This window comes from Bubalus bubalis, chromosome 10 (assembly GCF_019923935.1).
Source record: "Bubalus bubalis isolate 160015118507 breed Murrah chromosome 10, NDDB_SH_1, whole genome shotgun sequence".
Taxonomy (NCBI): Eukaryota; Metazoa; Chordata; class Mammalia; order Artiodactyla; family Bovidae; genus Bubalus; species Bubalus bubalis.
This window is the reverse complement of record NC_059166.1, coordinates 7,430,355-7,452,048: the sequence shown is the minus strand read 5'-3', so window position 1 is coordinate 7,452,048 and position 21,694 is coordinate 7,430,355. Positions and strand designations below refer to the sequence as shown.

The 21,694-nt window shown below is 46.1% G+C and overlaps 1 protein-coding gene across 6 annotated transcripts in view; it reads left to right on the top strand.

Annotated features, from left to right (window-relative positions):
• MAP3K4 (mitogen-activated protein kinase kinase kinase 4) overlaps positions 1-21,694 on the top strand; it is a 145,821-nt gene that overhangs the window by 28,628 nt on the left and 95,499 nt on the right. Inside the window, exon 1 of one of the 6 annotated variants that reach the window (XM_025294303.3) lies at positions 9,996-10,226. The exons of the other annotated variants lie outside the window; for them this stretch is intronic. Coding sequence (XP_025150088.2) covers positions 10,165-10,226 — 62 coding nt within the window. The 5' untranslated portion in view covers positions 9,996-10,164. Of the gene's footprint in view, positions 1-9,995; positions 10,227-21,694 lie in introns of those variants that run through there. 6 annotated transcript variants of the gene reach the window in all.

The window sequence follows — 21,694 nt, the reverse complement described above, 5'->3', positions numbered from 1 at the left end:
CTTTGCCAGCTGAGCCACCAGGGAAGCCCAAGAACACTGGAGTGGGTAGCCTATCCCTCCTCCAGGGGATCTTCCCAACCCGGGAATCGAGCCGGGGTCTCCTGCATTGCAGGCGGATTCTTTACTGACTGAGCTATGAGGGTCTCTCAAGGCCCTGCTCAAATGCCACCTCCTGCCTGAAGTTGACTCTCATCAGCCTCCTTCCAGAAGGGCCCCCATGTGTCGCTTTATGACAGTCATGTTTTGGACACTTGGACGATTCTAGCTCTATGGTCAGTTGGTCAATACAATGTTTTCAACTTCCTCTGCTGCATCAGGTACAGAATTAGAGCAAAGATACAAAGAAAACCAAAGATCTAATGTGACAACTGGCTCTGGGTCTCACACCGATATATATGATTCCTAATAAAGATGTTATATAATATTTACATAATAGGTTTATATCACATTTATATGTAAATGTTAATTCTCTGATGTATAATAGATATACAGTATATTTTATAATATTTATAATATACTTCTAGTACTTATATTTATTAACAAATATAACCCAGGAATTTGTCTGAAACATGCCTGAGTCCTAACCCAGGGGTTCTGATTCACTGATTTCTGGGTGGGGCCTAGTGATCTGCATTTCCATATAGAGCTTGCAATGCCTGTGGTCTGAGAATTCTGTTTGGAGGAATACAAACCTAGGCGGGGCTGAGCTACTGTGACTTCCCTCCTTCCTCCCGTTCCCCTCTTATTGAGCTCTCACTCAGCGCTGGACACCCTGTATGATGGTTAATTTTATGTGTTAACTTGGCTGGGATGCAAATAAAGAGCCTTTTATTTGCTAGTATGTAAGTATATAGACACAGACCGCCCAAAGAGCCATTAGGATTCTCTACTGTCAGTGTTAGAATCCAGGTTATTTCTTTTCTGTCTAATACTTTTCATCCCTTCTAGCCTCACATGATGTGAGTTAACACTGCTTTTATGCCTCATGTACCTGTGCGTGCCAAGTCACTGCAGTGCTATCTGATTCTCTGCAACCTTATGAACTGTAGCCTGTGAGGCTTCTCTATCCATGGGATTCTCCAGGCAAGAATACTGGAGTGGGTTGCCATGCCTTCCTCTAGGGCATCTTATCGATGGAGGGATTGAACCCATGTCTTCTGCGGCTCCTGCATTGCAGGCGGATTCTTCACCACTGAACCACTAGGGAAGTCCTTATGTCTCATAGTGAATGTCTATTTTATATAGTTTTTTTTTCCTTACTTGTGTCCACTTTGGTCGTCTCTCTCTAGAACATCTTTTAGAAAATCTGCCTTTTGATGCTTTTTAGGGTCTACTTATACCACAGTGATTATTACCTTATAGCTTCCCAGGTGGCTCAGTGGTGAAGAATCCTCCTGCCAATGCAGGAGGTGTGGGTTCAATCACTGATCCGGGAAAGATCCCCTGGAAGAGGAAATGGCAACCCACTCCAGTATTGTTGCCTGAGAAATCCCCTGGACAGAGGAGCCTGGCAGGTTACAGTCCATGGGTCGCAAAAGAGTCAGATACATCTTAGCACCTAAACAGCAACAATAAACAATTGTTACCTTAGGGTTATTTCCCTAGCTAGATCCATCCATTCATCCATGAGTTTATTTTTTCAACATGTATTATGTATTGGATCTTATCCTAGGTGTTAAGATAGTGATAGGAAAAAATATTGCCTGCTCTTGAGAAGGTCACAGGGTAAGAAATATGCCTGTCATCAACCAGCTAAGAGATGTAGATAGTGCTAAACTAAGAGTTTGCTGAGTGCCAAAGAACTGATGCTTTTGAACTGTGGTGTTGGAGAAGACTCTTGAGAGTCCCATGGACTGCAAGGAGATCCAACCAGTCCATCCTACAGGAGATCAGACCTGAATGTTCATTGGAAGGACTGATGCTGAAGCTGCAGCTCCAGTACTTTGGCCACCTGATGCGAAGAGCTGACTCATTGGAAGAGACCCTGATGCTGGGAAAGACTGAGGGCAGGAGGAGAAGGGGTCGACAGAGGATGAGATGGTAGGATGGCATCACCAACTCAATGGACATGGGTTTGAGTGGACTCTGGGAGTTGGTGATGGACAGGGAGGCCTGGCGTGCTGCGGTTCATGGGGTCCCAAAGAGTCAGACACGACTGAGCGACTGAACTGAACTGAAGAGTTTGCCTGAGATGTTATGGGGGCCTTAGGGGGAGCACCTCACTGTCAGGGTGGGGCAGGTGTATGAAGTCTTCCCAGAGGACGTGGGAGCCCCCGAAACCGCATGTGGAAGGAGGGGTGACACTGTCACGTGGGAAAGGGGGGCAGAAGCCCCCGGCAGAGGGCATGGGGGCCCGGCGTTGGCTCCTCACTGGTTCTCCGTGCCTGGTTCCGGGCTGTGCACAGTCTACGCTTTTTGGTTTGAAGGGACCTGAAACTGATTTAGAAACTTCAGTTTCACAGTTCTCTAAAAGTCCCACCTGGATGTCTGAACGAGAAGCGAAAGGATGAGGATCAGGCAAGTTCTGTGGCCCTTTTGGTGGGGAAATGACTGAAATTTTTGGCCAGCAAGAAAAAGCAAGCTGTCTCAGAGATTTCATTTTTCAAAGTTCCCCCTGCCACGCCCCCCATTCCTCGCATCCACAGGATCCTGAAGGGGGTGAAGGAGTCAGAGACGGGGCGTGGGCTCCTCTGAGGTTCGCTGCTTGTGTTTCTGGAGGAGGCTCTTCACTGCGGGTTTCCACTAACACATCTCCCACCCTCTGGAGTCCAGCTTGTTCTAGGTTGGCGCCCTCTTCCTTTTCCTTTATTAGTTTCAATAGTAACAATCCAACCATTGAAAAGAAGAGCGAGAGTAATTTTTTGTCCTTTGTTTAATGATTCAGAGCCTGCGGGCGGGGGCGGGGGACTCTCTTTATATCCCTTGTTTGCACAAAGCAGCATCTCTGAAATAAGGGATGATTTGGATCCTGGTGGAGAAATAAGAAAAACAGTCAAATTACCTCTCAGGGGGAAAAAAAAAAAAACTGAGGGAGATTTTATCTAACTTGCCAATATTCAAAACACAAAGACCAAAGGTAAATGTTACAAGGACTGCTTAAAAGGTGTGGCAACTGATTATCTTTTGTACACATTCAATTCTTGTGTGCTTTACTGTTGCTGTTCAGTTGTTCTGTCCGACCCTTTGTGATCCCATGGACTGCAGCACAATAGGCTTCTCTGTCCATCATCATCTCCCTGAGCTTTCTCAGACTCATGTCCATGGAGTCGGTGATGCCATCCAACCTTCTCACCCTCTGTCTCCCCCTTCTCCTCCTGCCTTCAATCCTTCCCAGCATCAGGGGCTTTTGCAGTGAGTCAGCACTTCACATCACGTGGCCAAAGTATTGGAGCTTCAGCTTCAGCATTTACTAATGCTTTACTAGTGCTTTACTCGGAGAAGGCAATGGCACCCCACTCCAGTACTCTTGCCTGGAAAATCCCATGGACGGAGGAGCCTGGTGGGCTGCAGTCCATGGGGTCGCGAAGAGTCGGACATGACTGAGCGACTTCCCTTTCACTTTTCACTTTCATGCATTGGAGAAGGAAATGGCAACCCACTCCAGTGTTCTTGCCTGGAGAATCCCAGGGGCGGTGGAGCCTGGTAGGCAGCCGTCTATGGGGTCGCACAGAGTCGGACACGACTGAAGTGACTTAGCAGCAGCAGCAGCAGCAATGCTTTACTAGTCAGTAGAAACAGAGGTCAGAGTATCTTTTGGGGAAAAAAATCCACGTATGAAAGGCCTAGTTTAGTTTTTCCTTGCTAGGCGTGAGGTTCTTTTCACCCTGTCACTGAGTCAGCCTTTCTCCCTGTGTGCCAGAGTGAACAGGAATCTACCCCTCTGGTCATGAGAAGATCAGGAGGCTTGTACTCTGGTCTTCCTGCCTCCGCAGAGCTACCAGCGAGCCACTGGAGAGGTGAGGGCAGGGGTGGTGAAGAATTCAGGTGGAAAACTCACAAAAACCATAGGGACGGGAGAAGCTTACTCCAAGTAAAATGTGCTCCCATGCTCATAATAATTAAAAAACAATAGTCTTAGAGGTTTTGCTGTTGTTGTTTTTAAAAGAAAGATGTAACCCTATTTATAGCATTTGTTGTTGTTTTTCAGTTGCTCAGTTGTGTCTGATTCTTTGCCACCCCACGGGCTGCAGCACGACAGGCCTCCCTGTCCTTCACCATCTCCCAGAGTTTGCGCGGACTCATGTCCATTGAATCGGTGATGCCATCCAACCATCTCATCCTCTGTCCTCCCCTTCTCCTCCTGCCTTCCATCTTTCCCAGCATCAGGGTCTTTTCAAATGAGTCAGTACTTTGTATCAGGTGGTCAAACTATTGGAGCTTCAGCTTTAGCATCGGTCCTTCCAATGAATATTCAGGGTTGATTTCCTTTAGGATTGACTGGTTTGATCTCCTTGCAGTCCAAGGGACTCTCAGCACCATAGTTCAAAAGCAACAGTTCTTCGGTGTTCAGCCTTCTTTATGGTCTAACTTTCACATCTGTACATTTACAGTATAGCTTGGCATAAACATTATTTTTTATTATCTTGCCACAAAACCATAAAATTTACTTTCTGCTAATACGTTAGCCTTGATAAGATGCTGCTGGTACTGCTGCTAAGTCACTTCAGTCGTGTCCGACTCTGTGTGACCCCATAGACGGCAGCCCACCAGGCTCCCCCATCCCTGGGATTCTCCAGGCAAGAACACTGGAGTGGGTTGCCATTTCCTTCTCCAATGCATGAAAGTGAAAAGTGAAAGGGAAGTCGCTCAGTCGTGTCCAACTCTTAGTGACCCCATGGACTGTAGCCCACCAGGCTCCTCCATCCATGGGATTCTCCAGGCAAGAGTACTGGAGTGAGGTGCCACTGTCTTCTCCAGATAAGATGCTAAGGCATTATAATGATGCCCTTAACACTGATACATACTAGATACACAGACAGATAGATACCTATCCCTATGTTGATGGGGATGACAGAGGATGAGATGGTTGGATGGCATCACTGACTTGATGGACATGAGTTTGGGCAAGCTCTGGGAGTTGGTGATGGACAGGGAAGCCTGGTGTGCTGCAGTCCATGGGATCGCAAAGAGTTGGACAAGACTGAGCGACTGAACTGAATTGATGTTGGTTCAGAGTTCGTCGTAGTGGTAGCATGTGTCAGAGCAGGGCCTGAAACTAGCGGTGAGCAAAGTTCACAGTGTTCTGTAGCTTAACCTAAATTGGACCTTTGGTAGAGCTTTAATCTGGGCTTTTGTGGCTCACTTTAAAGTAAAGAAACTTATAAGGGTTCTGTGAATTTAGTCTTGAGGACAGAGTGAGACACAATTCTCTGAAGATTTTATTGTCATTGTTTTTAAGAACATGGTTAAAGGCATGAGATTAGCCATGTGCTAAACAATTTAGAAACAAAAATCTAACGATGATCACAGTTCATTAATGTTAAAGAAACCCTACTTCCCGAAGGCAACAATATTTCCTGAGTTTCTCCAATGTTTGGGGCACCAAACAAAGCCTCAGTGCCCTCCCTCCAGGACTGTTCCAGTGGGGGTCAGGGGTCAGTGGTGGATGACAGAAGGGGTCTGTCCTGAAGGAGTGGACACCCCAGCAGGAAAGGAGGGCTGTGAGGGTATGGGTATGGACAGAAAATCATGCACTTTAATTGAACATGTAGTACAAGTTAAGTAAGGCTCACACAAGTGAAGCCTTAACCTAATCAGCTAAATGTAAATTTGTTTGGTTCCTGCTGAAATAGTACCCTCAGGCTCCAGTGGCAAAGGAAAAAAAAAGAAAAAAAAATGGCATTGAAACATGTAAAATATCATGTATGAAATGAGTTGCCAGTCCAGGTTCGATGCACGATACTGGATGCTAGGGGCTGGTGCACTAGGACGACCCAGAGGGATGGAATGGGGAGGGAGGAGGGAGGGGGGTTCAGGATGGGGAACACATGTATACCTGTGGTGGATTCATTTTGATATTTGGCAAAACTAATACAGTTATGTAAAGTTTAAAAATAAAATAAAATTAAAAAAAAAAAGAAAAAAAGAAATCAATAGAGAAAAGGAGAGGGTCTGTTTGACTATATAATATGTAAAACTTTTGTCTTCCAAGAAAGATTCTGGCTTGGAAGATTGTAAAGGAAAATTAGGAAAACTAGAATTACAGAAAACTGGGCAATACTTTTCCAAGCTTCCTTCTCCACACTGGCCTTGAATTAGTGTGAAAATACTAGCTTTTATGAAGATAAAGTCAGTTTACCCCCTTGGAACAAATATTTTAAAATCACCATTTGGCTGGATGCTGATTCTCAGCCTGTAGGAAGGCCCTCGTCTCATTCCTACCCTAGGGAGAGCATGTCACCGGGGGGAGAGGTGGCCTCCTAAGAAGAAATGCTGGAAGGGGACGACTGGAAAGGGCCGGGCAGGTGAAAGGGTGATGGAACGGGATATCTGTTTGCACAATCTGAGTAGCAGGACCACGTCTCGAGCATTTGAAGAACTCAAAAGGGTCTGGCAAGGACTTTATTGGTACAGCAACTAAATGTCAATAAAATGAATCTGATAAGAGTGATAGGGCTTCCCTGGTGGCTCAGATGGCAAAGAACTTGCCTGCAAATGCAGGAGACTCGGGTTCAACCCCTGGTCGGGAGGATCCCCTGGAGAAGGAAATGGCAACCTGCCCCTGTATCCTTGCCTAGGAAATCCCATGGACAGAGGAGCCTGGCGGGCCACAGTTCATGGGGTTGCCAAGAGTCGGATGTGACTTAGTGATTAAACAACAACAAAGAGTGATGTGCTTCGATGGAGATTCAGAAAGGTTTTGGTGGCTGCAGCGTGAGAACAGGTGGGTTGGGGAGTGAGCACGCTGACACCGGGAGGGCTGCCATGGTTATCTAGGGGAGATGCCGCCGTGGTCTGAGATAGTGAGGCTGGAGATAAGTGAATGGATTCCAGAGGGAGGGGGGGTGTGATGGGACTGGACCCATGAGTCAGGGGCTTCGTGGGTGGTGGTTCAGATGCTGACCAGGAGAAAGGTGCTGCAGATTATCAAGTCAGAGAGCCTAGACAAGGAGTCGGGGTGAGGCTGGGGTGGGGAAGAAGGAGATGAACTCAGATCCTGAAATCTGGAACCCTGAACTGCAGAAATGAAGTGACACAGGATGGGAAGAGAACACGAGTAACACCAAGGGCTGATCAGTTCAGTCGTGTCTGACTCTTTGCGACCCCATGGACTGCAGCACGCCAGGCCTCCCTGTCCATCACCAACTCATGGAGTTTACTCAAACTCATGTCCATGGAGTCGGTGATGCCATCCAACCATCTCAAGGGCTGATACAGGATACAAAATGAACTTGAAGAAAAAATACACAGCACTTAAATTGAACACGTAGTATATTAGTTCACTTAGGTTTCTACATACCTTCCATGATAAGTGTAAATTTGTTTGATGTCTGCTAAAAGAGTACCCTCAAGTGGAAATTAAAACAATAAAGCACACATCTCTCAAGTGCTGGGCTGTATATTGAATATTATAGATTTACAAGCTGGGAGACCCGAGGACAGGCCTCAGGCTGACTGTCTTCAGGAATTATTTGTGAACCATGACTGATGCAAAATATTAAAATACCTTTAAAAATATTTATTATTTGGCTGCACCAAATAAACAGTTGTAGCCTGCAGCATGCAGGATCTTTAGTTGCAGCACGTGGGCTCTATTTCTCTGACCAGGATCGAACCTGAATCCCCTGCATTGGGAGCACAGAGTCTTACCCACTGGACCAACAGGGAAGCCCCTCAAAATATTAAAATACTTAAAAGGTTCATTAGTGAGAATAAAGTGCAGTGATTTGGTCATATCACTATTTCAAAAGAAAATCTGAAATTCAGTAAGAATGTATCACAGTTTTCTTTTGAAATAGTGGTATGACCAAGTCATTTTATTCAGACTCATCTGTGTAAAACAACATCGTCCCCTTCAAACTCCTCCCAGTTTACTTTTCTCCATGCCAGTTGTCACTGATATGTTAAGTATTTACTTGTTTTTTTTTTTTTTTTCTGTCTCTTGTTCCCATCCCCTTACTCAACTAGGAAGTAAACTCTACCAGGAAAAGACTTTGTTTTGCTTACCCCTATACCGCTAGCATCTAGCTCAGTTCCTGGCACACATGCATTTAGTAAGTACTTGTTGAATGAATGGTGTTGAATAAATACAATGAATTTCAATTTGGAAATTCAGCACTATCAAGTCATAGAATAATAGACTATCTTAATAGAGAACATTAATAATTTTAAAATTAAAATTATTAAAAAGCAGAGACATCACTTTGCCCACAAAAGTCCGTATAGTCAAAACTATGGTTTTTCCAAAGCTATGGTCCAACTCTCATGAATGTGAGAGTTGGACCATAAAGAAGGCTGAGTGCTGAAGAACTGATGCTTTTGAACTGTGGTTTAGAGAAGACTCTTGAGAATCCCTTGGACTGCGAGATCAAACCAGTCAGTCCTAAAGGAAATCAACCCTGAATATTCATTGTAAGGCCTGAGGCTGAAGCTGAAGCTCCGATAATTTGGCCACCTGATGCAAAGAGCCAACTCCCTGGAAAAGACCCTGATGTTGGGAAAGACTGAGGGCAGGAGGAGAAGGGGACTACAGAGGATGAGATGGTTGGATGGCATCACCGACTCAATGGACATAGGTTTGAGCAAACTCTGGGAGATGGTGAAGGACAAAGGAGCCTGGCGTGCTGCAGTCCATGGGGTCACAGAGTCAGACACAACTGAGTGACTGAACAACAACAAAACAGAGGATATTGACTGAAAAAGTTGTTAAACTACAGAGAAATTTCTGTAAAGTACTGAGTGCACAATAGCTAATGTCACATATACATGCGAAATTCACAAATATGTATATATAATATAATGAACTTTTGAATGTGATACAGCTAACTGGCCTTTAATTGTATCTAAAATTTTTCATCTTGGCCACTCTTCTTACCAACATTTAATCAATAAGTGTATCTTACATAGTCAAGCTCCACCGAATGAGCTTCTGAACACCAGCGCATCTGAATGAATAGACATGTACTTAATTTTCAATGATGCTTTTTTTAAGTCTAAACTTCACCTTTAGGGACATTTATTTTGTCAAGCCTTGCAACTTAAAACCGTGAACCCTGACATGCTCTGTGAGTAAAAGATGCGGTGGAATTTCAACAGTTGTTTCTTTGACTCTGAAATAATCTTTGGAACATCTCTTTCTCCCTCGGTGTAGGAGCACTGCAACCCCAGTGTCTGCAAGATCCATACTCCCGTCTTGTGATGCTGCGGTCAGGAGGTTAGATAAGCATTCTTTCCCGCCCTGTAGAGAGCGGGGCGACTTGAAGGTTCTGCCTTTCCAGAGTCTTACTTGTGCTGAAGACGGCGCTTTCAAAAGCATAGCGCTCCCCTAGACCCCTCCCAGGACCCCCAGGACCCCCAAAGCGCCGGCGCCCGCGCATGAATGACCAGCGTTGCATCCATCCATCTCTGTCTCTGGACGACGGCCTGTCTGTTTGGCTACGATCGCCTTGCTGAAGTTTACAAAGCGCTGGAACGTCTGGAACCCCCGCCTCGCCGAGGCCGCGCCGCCCTGCGCGGGGTGCACGCCCAACGCTGACCGACCACCTGGGCGCACCGGCGCGCACCTCCCGCCGCACACCGCCCAGCTGCTTGAAGCCAGACGGCGGCGCCGCGACCCCGACCGGCCGGCCCGCGCCCGCAGCCCCGCCCCGGGCTCCCGCCTTCCCGCCCTCCTGCGCAGGGCTGCTCTCGCCGCCGCCACCGCCGCGCCCGCCGCCCGGGGAAGCTTGTCCCTCGCCATCCGCCGCCCGCGGAAGCGTGTCCCTCGCCGACCGCCGTAGCCCGGCGCTGGCCGGCCGCCGTCTCCAAGATGGCCGCGGCGCGAGCGGCTCCCGCGGCGGGCTAGCGCGGCGGGGGCGGAGCCGAGCCCCTCCCGCACCCCCGGGGCGCCCCGGGCCCCCCGCGCCCGCCTGCCGCTCGCTGCACGCCGCGGCCATGCGGGGCCCCGCGCACGGATGAGAGAAGCCACCGCCGCCGCCGCTAGCCTGCGCCGTCACCTCAGCCGCCATGGAGGAGCCGCCGCCGCCTCCGCCGCCAGAGCCCGAGCCCGAGCGCTGCCGGGCGGCGAGGTGAGCGCGGCGGGCCCGGCGCCCAGAGCGGGACGCGCCGTGGCCCGAGGGGGGCGTGGGGTGTCGGGGTGTTTTGGGGGGTCCTCCGCTTCCCGCCAGGTGCTGCGGGAGCATCCAGGGGGCCGCTGGGGCGCAGCCCGGGGCGGTACCCGGGGCGGGCGGACAGGGCGGTCGAGTCGCGCGGCCGGGGCGCCGCGGGGTCCGCGGGAGCGCCCATCCCGCCGGCCTCGCTGCGGCTTCCCATACTCGCGGGGGGCGCGCTGGGAGACCCCCCACCCCCTGCCCCGCGCTGCAGCCGCGACCCTCGTCTCCAGCGAAAACGCTGCCTCCCCTGCGCCCCTCTCCGAGGCAGGGTGGACGCTCGCGAAGCAGATACACGCTGGTCGTGTCCGTTCTCCTCCTGCCGTCCGCTTTTGCCCACCGCCCCCCCCTCCCCCAATCCCCGAGGATGCCTGCTGAGAAACTGCATTTAAGCTCTGCAAACAGGTTGCTTTCTTTTTCCGAGGGCACCCCCCCCCCACCCCTTTCCCGGCCGTCGGTAGGAGCCCGGTGCAGACGGTTGCTCGCACGTGCATATCAAGTAAAGGACCGATTTGTGCACAACTTGGCTCCCCCGCCACCATCCCCGCGGGAAAGTTCTAAGATGGAACTTTGGTACCCAAAGCGTGCATGTGGCGTTCGGTTCCCCTAGAGACACTGTTCCGCAATGATTATGCCGTTTTAGTGACTGGGAGACGGAAACGCACCATAATCCAGGAGCACTCCGTTCCTCTTGCGTGCCTCTGTTTGTCCATTCAAATGCCCTCTTACCCCCTGTCCTCTGCATCGCCCCGTATAAACTTGGAGACTGCTGCCCCCTGTCCCCGTAAGGAAAATAACTTCCACATCTGCTCCTGCATCTTAACTGTCTTGCTGTGTAGTTGCAGGAATAAGGGAGTTAAGTGTTCTTTTTCCTCCTTAAAGAAGTTTTAAAAGTCCATAGCTGTAGTTTGAACCGAATACAGGAACCACATTCGTGCCTGTTATGACCCAGTCGGCCCAAACAGATGTGTTTTTTTATAAGCTGTGAAGAAAGTCCTTCTTCATTTTCCTTCATTCCAAACTCCTGAGATACTCTGGTGAACTTTTAGGGAACAGCTTCTCTAAGTCATGGTACGTGGTGCAATGAGAATTCGTTTTGGTCCTTTGGAATGTATCTAACATTTTTAGAGCTTTTGTCAGGAAGTTTGTGCATTTGTTAGTAGAGTCATTCTTGAGTATTTTGACCCCTGTAAGGTTCTCTTTAAAAATAATAGTAGCGAGCCCTTATCCCTTGAAACATGCCGTTTCTTTTGCTTATGTTAACCGTTTAATCTTGACCAACAGCCTTATGAGGTATGTACTGTTACTGTCTCTTTTCAAGATGAGGAAACTGAGGCACAATGTTAATTGTTTTGCCCAGGCTTTCACAGCTAGTGCTGAGCTCAGGTCTGGCTGCACTTTCCCTGTGTCTGATCCCCATAAAAAGGAGATGTGATGTCATGATACAAATGAGCAGATCAGAAGTTGTAAGTCTGTGCAGCTGTACTCTGGGAAAAAATGGATGTGAGCATTCTTAGGTAAAAGTAAAAGGAACAGAGAGAATTGAAAATATGCTGTTAAAAATGACTTTCTCTAATGATGAAAAGAAACCTTGAGTTTTCAGCCAGGTCTCTGTCTTTGTTATAGTAGAAGTAGGTCAGGATAATGGGCTTCATCCAACTTCAAGTGAGTAGCAGTGTACGGAACAAGCAGATCTTAGAAATATTTTTCTTAGCAACATTGCAGTTAATTTTACAATAGCAAATCTGTAAAGCATTACTTGACAGAGCTGTTATTTTCTCTTCTGTACATCCTCATTGTTACCACCACCTCCTGAGTGTGCAGAGCTGACCTCTGACCAGTTTACTGTAGATCATTAGTAGCTGATGTTTCAGGGCTTCTGCAGTTGTTTGAATCTCTGCTGTTTGTGTTTTTAGCCATTTCAGAGAAGCTTGGTGTGCATTTTCAAATAATGCTGGATGCCACACTTGGCCACACTGGGGACCAGTATCGTGCCTTGTGCTACTAGGTTATCTGGTCTGGGGACAGACCAGAGTGAAGCTCCCCATCTGCCATCTTTGTTCACGTCCTTCATGGCGGTGTGTCATTGATCAGGAAGGCTGATCTAATGCACAGGTCTTTGGTGGAAAGCAGGCCTGCACACGTTTGGCCAGGGCTGCAGGGTGGCAGGTGCCAGCCCAGCACATCTGCTCAGCGCCTGCTGACGTGAGAGTTATGCAATGGCCGGGGAACACAGGCAGGTTGAGAGGTGATCGTGCGCTTACGGTGTTACTGCCTGTTGTCATTCGTGGATACCTCTTGTCCTTGTTTTTGATAAATAATTCATGATAAGGATACAGCAGTTGTTATTGTTAGTGATTAAACTTAGGAGTAAATAAGCATTTCTTAACAATTTCTTTTTTAAGCTTCTGGGTCAGTTGTAGGAGGATCCCGAAATTATCAGGAGAGCTATTAAAACTGATCTGGAACGGTTTACTTTTGTGATTTCTTGAATCAGCACTTTAAAAAGCACCGATCTTAGCTACTAAAAGCTGATTGGAGACTGCTTCTATATTCTGTAAGCTTTCATAAAAATATTTACGTTAAAAATAGCCCCATTACTCTTGTTTATTGACTGTGTAAAGTGCAGGTTACTTGAATAACTTTTTGAAACCAGTGACTTTATTATTTACTGTAATATAGTTCTCATAAGTTTATTCGAAGAAAATAGGTCTCGCTGCTAAAAAAGAAGTACTTGGCTGTCCCGTCACTCCTAGGTGATTTGACCCTGTCTCTCCACCTCAGTGCGCCCTTGGAGCCTGCTTGTCTCAGCCCTGACATGGGCTGTCCCTCCCTATGTGTTCTCCCCAGTGGAACCCACCTTGTTTAGCGGCAGGCTCTCCTGGCCACATCAGTGATGGGCGTGGCGTGAGACCCTTACAGGGGGCGCTAACCACTGACCGGGGTGGCTTTGGGCAGAGAAGCCGTTAACAAAGGGCTCCAGCGATGCAGAAGCTCCCCCTTCATATTCTGAAATGGGGACATCTGTCTCTCGGGAAGGACTTTGTGGTTCCCTTTGATTGTCATGTCGTCAGAATCCTCTTCTGCTTCCTCCGTCTGTGTTCTCTGGGTGTCTTGTAGATCTGGTTCTGAACCCTGCTGAAATACGGGGATAGAAAGGCTTGATTGCTTACTGCATGTGTTTGCCTTAATAACTTCCTGTTACGTCATAATTCCTCATTCCTCAGAGATTATCGTTTTTCACTCATAGCAGTCTGTTGTTTCAGCCTTCTCGTTTGACCAAGTGGTTTGTATTCTTTTTAAAGACACTTTGATGCCACCAGTGGGTAGGCCATTGGAAATGGTTTCTTTAAGGAGTGGAGGAGATGTTAGAAAGGGAGTTTGGCCAGGGACTGCGGTGGGTCTTTATTTTTTTATTTTTATTTTTTTTTGCAGTGGGTCTTTAAAAGCTGGCATTCCCTGGGCAGGATAAGGTGAGCAAGGTCCAGGCATGTAGCTTCAGCTCCCACCTGGCTTCATCTGTGCGTGGTGGCTCAGTGTACCCTCTTGCCAAAGTATAATTAAGAGATTGGTCAGCATGATGTCAGCAAGGGAAATTAGTGGAATGATCTTAGCGACTGATGTTACCACACCAGGTTGGCTTGCACCCCTGTTGGGCATACCCCCTGCTCCCAGGATGAGAGGCATGTGACAAGAGTCTTATTCTTAGGCTTTCATTGCCCTAGACTTCACACACGCTGCTTTTTCCCCCCATTGATCACTTGTTATTCAGTCACTAAGTTGTGTCCGACTCTGTGACACTATGGACTGCAGCACGCAGGGCTCCTCTGTGCTCCACTGTCTCCTGGAGTTTGCTAAACTCATGTCCATTGAGTCGGTGATGTTATCCGACCATCTCATCCTCTGTCGTCCCCTTCTCCTCCTGCCTTCAGTTTTTCCCAGCATCAGGGTCTTTTCCAGTGAGTCGGCTCTTCACATCAGGTGGCCAAAGTATTGGAGCTTCAGCATCAGCATCAGTCCTTCCAATGAATATTCAGGGTTGATTTCCTTTAGAATTGACTGGTTTGATCTCATTGCAGTCCAGGGGACTCATTGATCACTAACTTCCCTCAGTTGGTTAAGTTATAGTGTGTTTGTTTTTAACTTTTCAGTTCAGTTCAGTTGCTCAATCGTGTCCAACTCTTTGCGACCCCATGAATCGCAGCACGCCAGGCCTCCCTGTCCATCACCAGCTCCCAGAGTTCACTCAGACTCACATCCATCAAGTCAGTGATGCCATCCAGCCATCTCATCCTCTGTTGTCCCCTTCTCCTCCTGCCCCCAATCCCTTCCAGCATCAGAGTCTTTGCCAGTGAGTCAACTCTTCGCATGAGGTGGCCAAAGTACTGGAGTTTCAGCTTCAGCATCATTCCTTCCAAAGAAATCCCAGGGCTGATCTCCTTCAGAATGGACTGGTTGGATCTCCTTGCAGTCCAAGGGACTCTCAAGAGTCTTCTCCAACACCACAGTTCAGAAGCATCAATTCTTCGGCGCTCAGCCTTCTTCACAGTCCAACTCTCACATCCATACATGACCACAGGAAAAACCATAGCCTTGACAAGACGGACCTTTGTTGGCAAAGTAATGTCTCTGCTTTTGAATATGGTATCTAGGTTGGTCATAACTTTCCTTCCAAGGAATAAGCGTCTTTTAATTTCATGGCTGCAGTCACCATCTGCAGTGATTTTGGAGCCCCCCAAAATAAAGTCTGACACTGTTTCCACTGTTCCTCATCTATTTCCCATGAAGTGATGGGACCGGATGCCATGATCTTCGTTTTCTGAATGTTGAGTTTTAAGCCAACTTTTTCACTCTCCACTTTCACCTTCATCAAGAGGCTTTTTAGTTCCTCTTCACTTTCTGACATAAGGGTGGTGTCATCTGCATATCTGAGGTTTTAACTTTTAGTCTTCCTTTAATTAGATTATGACAAACCTTGCTTTTCCTGCTTTACTTTGAGGTATATTGTATCCTTGTCCCTTAAAGACAAGGGTTTTTAAAAACCGTCAGTGGTAGATTTTTGCTAATGGTAAGCCTCAGAGGATCACCTACCTTCTCCACCCTCCCCATAATCCATTCCTCTGACCCCGCCCTCCCCCCCCCCCCCCCCCCCACACACACACAAAGAGCCCCGTGGCTAGTTTCTGGAAAAGGTGTGGCAAAGATGTCGGTGATTGTTGGTGCTTTCCTAAAATGCTTTTTGTCTCTTGTGAGTGTTGTGTTCAAAAAAGATCATGATGGCATGTGGTTTTTCTGGATTGAAGTCATAAAATTAAGTGTAAAAACCTTAGACCCACATAAAAAAATTCTGTGCAGCTATTACTAAAAAACCATGTTTTTAAGGTGTATTCAGTGACATGGGGAAATGCTCGTGATCTAATTCCTCTACGTCTTCACACCAGTGGGACCTGTTACCGTTGTTAAAAAGATTCCCTGGGCACTTCTGGTTTATGCATAGCCACCGCTGTGCTCAGTAGAGGGCAGGGCACACAGCAGCACGAGTGGGGTGTGGCAGCCAGCCTGTGAGGTGTCTGCTCAGGTCACACGCGTTTCCCCACCAGCTCGGCCTGTCCGCCCCGTCTCGCCACCCCACGTGGCCGCCCCTCTCGTGACCCTGTGGCAGAGACGGAGCTGCCCTTGTCCTCCACTGCCTGGCTGTAGGGATGGCACTTGATGAGAGCTAGGCCCCTGGAGCTCTTTACTAGGATCTTTCAGATGGGAGCTGGAGGACAGAAAAGCTCTTTATAGTAACTGAAACATATCCTGCGCAGTCATGAGCCTGGAGGTAGCTCCCTGGAACTCTAGTCACCGTCTCAGAGAGAAGTAGTCTGGTTTCAGAGGAACCAAGAGAAGTCGTCGGCCGCTGTCCTCTTCTGCTACATTCATTCCCATTTTCTCTTGAGAATTCAACGTGAATTAATAAATCCCTTTATTTTTGTTTAAACTGTTAATATAAATTTGAATTAAAACCCTTATACTTAGTGTGATCCTATTAAAACAAAAAGTGTATATGTGTTTAGAAAATAGGTCAAAGGGATACATGCTACTTTTTTCCTAAAATTTTTCATAAGGAATGTTGCATGCTTTTAGTTCACAATAAAAAGAGAACCTAACTTATTGTACATTTATAAGTTTAAGTCTCTCTACTTTGCATTGTTCCTAAAATTGAAATTGATGAGATTCTATATGCTATACAAAGGGAGTGCTGTGGCCAAATTTTAAATTAATTTAAATTTTATTTTTAAGAATTTTGAATATATGAATTATCTGAGAGGACTGTATCCAGTTGATTTTCTTTAAGTACTCATGGCATAGGCAGTATGAAAATTTGTTTTTGACCTCTAAGATCATTTGTTGTATTTTGCAGACATTGATAGACTTACTAGTCTCATGGATCATGTGGATGCCAAATGTTTATAAGGTAGCAGGGAAAGCTATTAAGAATATATTAGGTATTCTTTTAAAAGCATTTTATAAGTGGAGTTCATTTCAGCGTAATTTCAGAAGAAATAAGCCTTCTGTGGAAAAAAGTGGATACTAAGCTTTGTTTTCAGTGGAACTTTTTTTTTTTTTTCCTTTTTGTACATGAGCAGGCTATTTGAGGATACTGCTGAACTGTAGAATGTTCTGAACAGGGCTTATTAGAGGACAGCTAGTTTAGAGATGTAAAATTAACAAATTGTCAACCTTTTTAGTCTTTCAGAAATATTTTGGAAGAAAATTGAATACATGCGTTATTTTTATTGTACCATTAAACATTCTGAAGTCTTTATGTGGGAACATAAAAATGTAGGTATAACTTGATTTTCTCACTAAGTGGTTACAGTTAGTGTTTTAAATGTTTAAGTATTTAGTTCTTACTCCAGTACAGAATCGAGCTCTTACTGTTTGTTGCAAGTCTTACAGATGGAGGGACTCTTGGTGTGCATTTAGTCCTGCTTTGCATTGCTTGTAGACTTCCAGGAGGTTAGAGCCCAAAGGGAGCTTGGGGATCATCTGGGCGGTGCCTTTTGTTTAGAGGTGAGAAGGCCAGCCCGGAGAGGCTGTGGCTTCCCCGAGGTCTCCCTGCTCTTGCTCCCCTTTGCTTCTGTCAGACTGTGCTCCCTTTAAGGTCCAAAGCTCAAGGTGCTGTTCACCTCAGACCTGCACACCAAACACAGCGAAGTACTGTGTTTTCTGGATTAATTGGACTTTATAGGATGGAACAGTGATGAAGGATTTTTAGGGGGTAAAAAAGCAAAAAAAAAAGAAACAAACCCTACCCTTGGAATCTCCCCCAAACTCATTGTACACAACTTTTTTCCCCCCATGAAACTTTACTTCAGTCTTTCAGGCTCCCAGAATAAAGAGGAGCCAGTGCTCAGACCTTTTTAGAGATCTCATTCTTCTTTCCAGTACTTGGTCTTTAGGCCAAGGCGGCAGTAAGATTGTAATTTCTGTCCTGGGGTGGTGATTCTGGCTGCAGTTGTGACCTGTGGGAGGAAATGTATTTCACAACAGCGTGTGGATGCTGTGTGACTGAAATAAAAATTTATGGAACAGCGCTTGACCTTATACAATATACTCGAGTAATTCTCATTTTTGTTCTCTTCTATTAAAAAGATTGTTCATCATGACTCATTAAATTGATGTTATCATCCACAAGTGGGTTGTGACCCTCACTTTGAAAAGCATGGCTCCACCGAAATGAAGGGAAGCTGCTATTAGACCTTGTCCCTTGAGACTGAGTCGGGAGAGCAGCAGTGTTTGCCACGAAGTGATCTAAAGGCATTTTGAAGAAGCCAGGCATGTTAGGATCTGGCTGTTTTCTTCCTTGAAAACAGCGTTGTTTCCCACAGGCAAGAATAAGAATGCATCTTAATCTTTGTCTCCCAAGGTCGTTCTGTTGGTTGCTTATCCTTAAACATAAGACTTGTAAAGATGAGTTTAAAATTTAGTATAAATTTTGGAGTAATATTGGGATTGGAATATATGAATACTTTAGATAATTTGTTCATTTTTCTCTGAAACACTAATACATATTTATTTTTTTTTCCCCCAATGGAGTTGTCCTCAAGAAAACGTAAAAAAGAAACTCATTGTCTCCTGCTCTGTGTGTGTGTGTGAGTGTTAGGGTACAGCAGCTTTCACTGCAGTGAAGTGTATTTTTAAGAAAACGGTGACCTGGGGTGTTATCTCTACCCGGTCACCTCTTCCTCCTGTCCCTGGTCTTCTCTGAGGCATTGCTCACCATAGGGTCAGCCTTTCCTTGACCTTGTACCCTTTCACCCATGCCTGCGTGCCTGCCCAGGCCTGTCCGACTCTTTGTGACCCTTTGAAGTGTAGCCCGCCGGGCTCCTCTGTCTCTTTGAGATTTTCCAGGCAAGAACACCGGAGTGGGTTGCCATTTCTTTTTCCAGGGGATCTTCCCAACCCAGGGATCGAACCCAGGTCTCCTGTGTCTCCTGCATTGTAGACAGGATTCTTGACCTCTTGAGGCATTGGTTAGATTAAGTCCTTCTGTTAAAAGTCTTCCTGGTCCCCATGGTTTTCCGCCACGTTCTAGTGTCTCAGCATTTGTGATTATCCATTTGTGTGAATGTTTTTTTTATTGTCTGTTGGCCTCAGTAGACATCAGACTCCAGAAGGGCAGAGGCATGGTTGTTTGGCTCACTCTCGGGTCCCAGCTCCTGGCGTAGTGTCGTGATGATCAGTTGGCCCTCTTGTCGGGTGGAGGAGGCAGTGGATGTAGTGGGGAGAGCACATGGGTATTGGTACTAGAGTGAGTGTGTATTAGTCTAGACAGACAGGCTTTGAGCCTTACCTTCTGATTACCAGCCTGTTAAATAGTGGGGAATTATTTAACTTCTTTGCGATTCAGTTTCCTTATTTGAAAAGCAAATAATAATAGCACCTACTTCCTAGATTGTTACTAAATTAGATGAGCCAATCACCTTTTACAAAAAGTACCCAGTAAATTTTAGCTATCATTATTACATTTTTTTTCTTCTTTTAATTTTTTTCTTTTAAAGTGATAAGGGGGGAAGTCCATCGTAATTAATTTTCATAAAAGGCCATCAAGTATGCTTTGAGGCTACATATATTTTAAAACAGTTGCAATAATCTTTATCCAGGAAACATTTGTTTTTCTGTGTCTGTGGAAGTCATAAATGAGGATTTGGGGACCCGGCTTTTCCAGATTCCCTCTTTTGCTTCAGCTATAATAATTTTGCGTATTACTCCTAAAGGTACTTGGAATTCTGACCCAAGGATCATAAATCACGCTACTAAAATCAGAAGTGTAATACTATAGGTTGAATGACTCCTTGAGGTCATTATGTATAGCTCAGTCTTTTTTCTCTAGAACTTCTTTTTAGGTTTTTGGTTTAACTTGACATGTCTTTACAACTTAGTACCGTTTTCATTTTTTAAAATGTTATGCATTATGTTTAAAAGTATTGCTTTCCAAATTGATCTAGCTATTATTGCCTTAGAAAAGTGAATGAGATTGCTTTTCTTAATCAGTTAGAAATCTCTGATTATAAAAGCAACACATGTCAATTGTAGAAAAGTCTGAGAAGTATAAAGAAGAAAATAGTCATAATCCTACTGTCTAGAAATAGTTACCGCTAACATTTTGGCATATTTCTTTCCTGGGCTTCATCTCTTATCTGTGTGTGTGTGAGAGAGAGATTTACATATGTAAGTTCATATGTGTAAGGCCTTCCTCCATACAGTTTAGCTTGGTGTGCTTACTTGCTTAGGTGTGTATGACTCTCTGCGACCCTGCGGACTGTATGTGGCCCACCAGGCTCCTCTGTCCATGGGATTCTCCAGGCAAGAATACTAGAGTGGGTTGCCCTTCCCTTTTCCAGGGGATCTTCCCAACCCAGGGATTGAACCCAGGTCTCCTGGATTGCAGGTAGATTCTTTACCGTCTGAGCCCCATTAGTAGCTAGCATATCATGAACACTTTCCCATGTTATAACCATATTTAATGACAATCACTATTCCTCATTATCAGTATGCTGTAATTTAATTGCTTTTGAATTACTTTCACAGCAGTTCTGTCAGTCCTGACTCAACCCACTGGTATGATCTCAGAGTGGTTTAAACAGGCCATCGGGAGCCTGTCCCTGAAAGTACACTCCCATGTCCTTCTCCTCAGGCCCAGAGGTGGCCCTTCTTTGCTGGAGACAGGCAGCCTGGCCTGGAGCTGATGCCCTGTGCTCTCGAGGAAGCAGCTCAGGGAAAGAGGCCCCTCTGTGGGTGATGGAAAATGTAAGAGAAGGACACAGCGATCCTTCCTACAGGGCGCTTGGCGTGGTCTTGGTCTGCCAGGGGCAACCCCTGTTGCTGCTTCCTAACTCCCCTCGAGGGTTCCGTCAGGGTTCTGTTCCCAGAAGTGCTTCTGATCTCAGTTAATCTAACCAGTCTTTTGTCCGGCTTTTTGAGGTGTTTCCATTTCTTTTGCTGTTATAAGCAGCAATATTATGAGCGCTCTTTTTGGCTCAGTCTTTGTGTATACCCAAGATATTTTATTAGAATAAAATCCTGGAAATGGAATCGCATTATTAAAGAGTATGCATATATTTATGTTAGGTATAATCTGTTCCTCTCTAAGTACAGAATTTTACATATTGAATTATATATAAAATAGAGGCAACTATATAGGCTGTTGGCAGAATTTGATAATACAAAGATAAAAGAAAAGAGAAAGGGAGGCTAGTGACCAATTAGGTGGGACCTGGTAGATTCCTTCAGGTTTTTTTTTTTCTAGTTTTAGATTTTGGGGCAGTGTTTGCTTTTATATTGTGTAAGGCGGACGTTTGACACACATGACACATGAAGCAGGATTTGGCATCTAGAAGCGAATGTGCTCTTGAGGAGATGAGCTTTGTGAAGAGAGCACCGCCCTACAGATCCCTTCTGCCCAGCCACTGCCCCTCCTGTCCTCGGCGCCCTGACACCTAGCGACGTTTTACATCCTTCATTTTACATCTTTTATGAGACGTGGTGTTCATGAGATTCATCTGTTTTCTGAGTGATGTGCTGTGCTCAGTTGCTCAGTCATGTCTGACTTTGCGACGTCGTGTCTGACTGTAACCTGCCAGCTCCTCTGTCTATGGGATCCTCCAGGCAAGAATACCTGAATGGGTTGCCATTTCCTTCCCCAGGGGATCTTTCCAACCCAGGGATTGAACCCAGGTCTCCCACATTGCAGACAGATTCTTTACTGTCTGAGCCATCAGGGAAGCCCAAGAATACTGGATTGGGTAGCCTATCGCTTCTCCAGGGGATCTTCCCGACACAGGAATGGAACTGGGGTCTCCTGCATTGCAGGTGGATTCTGAGCTACTGTATTTTTG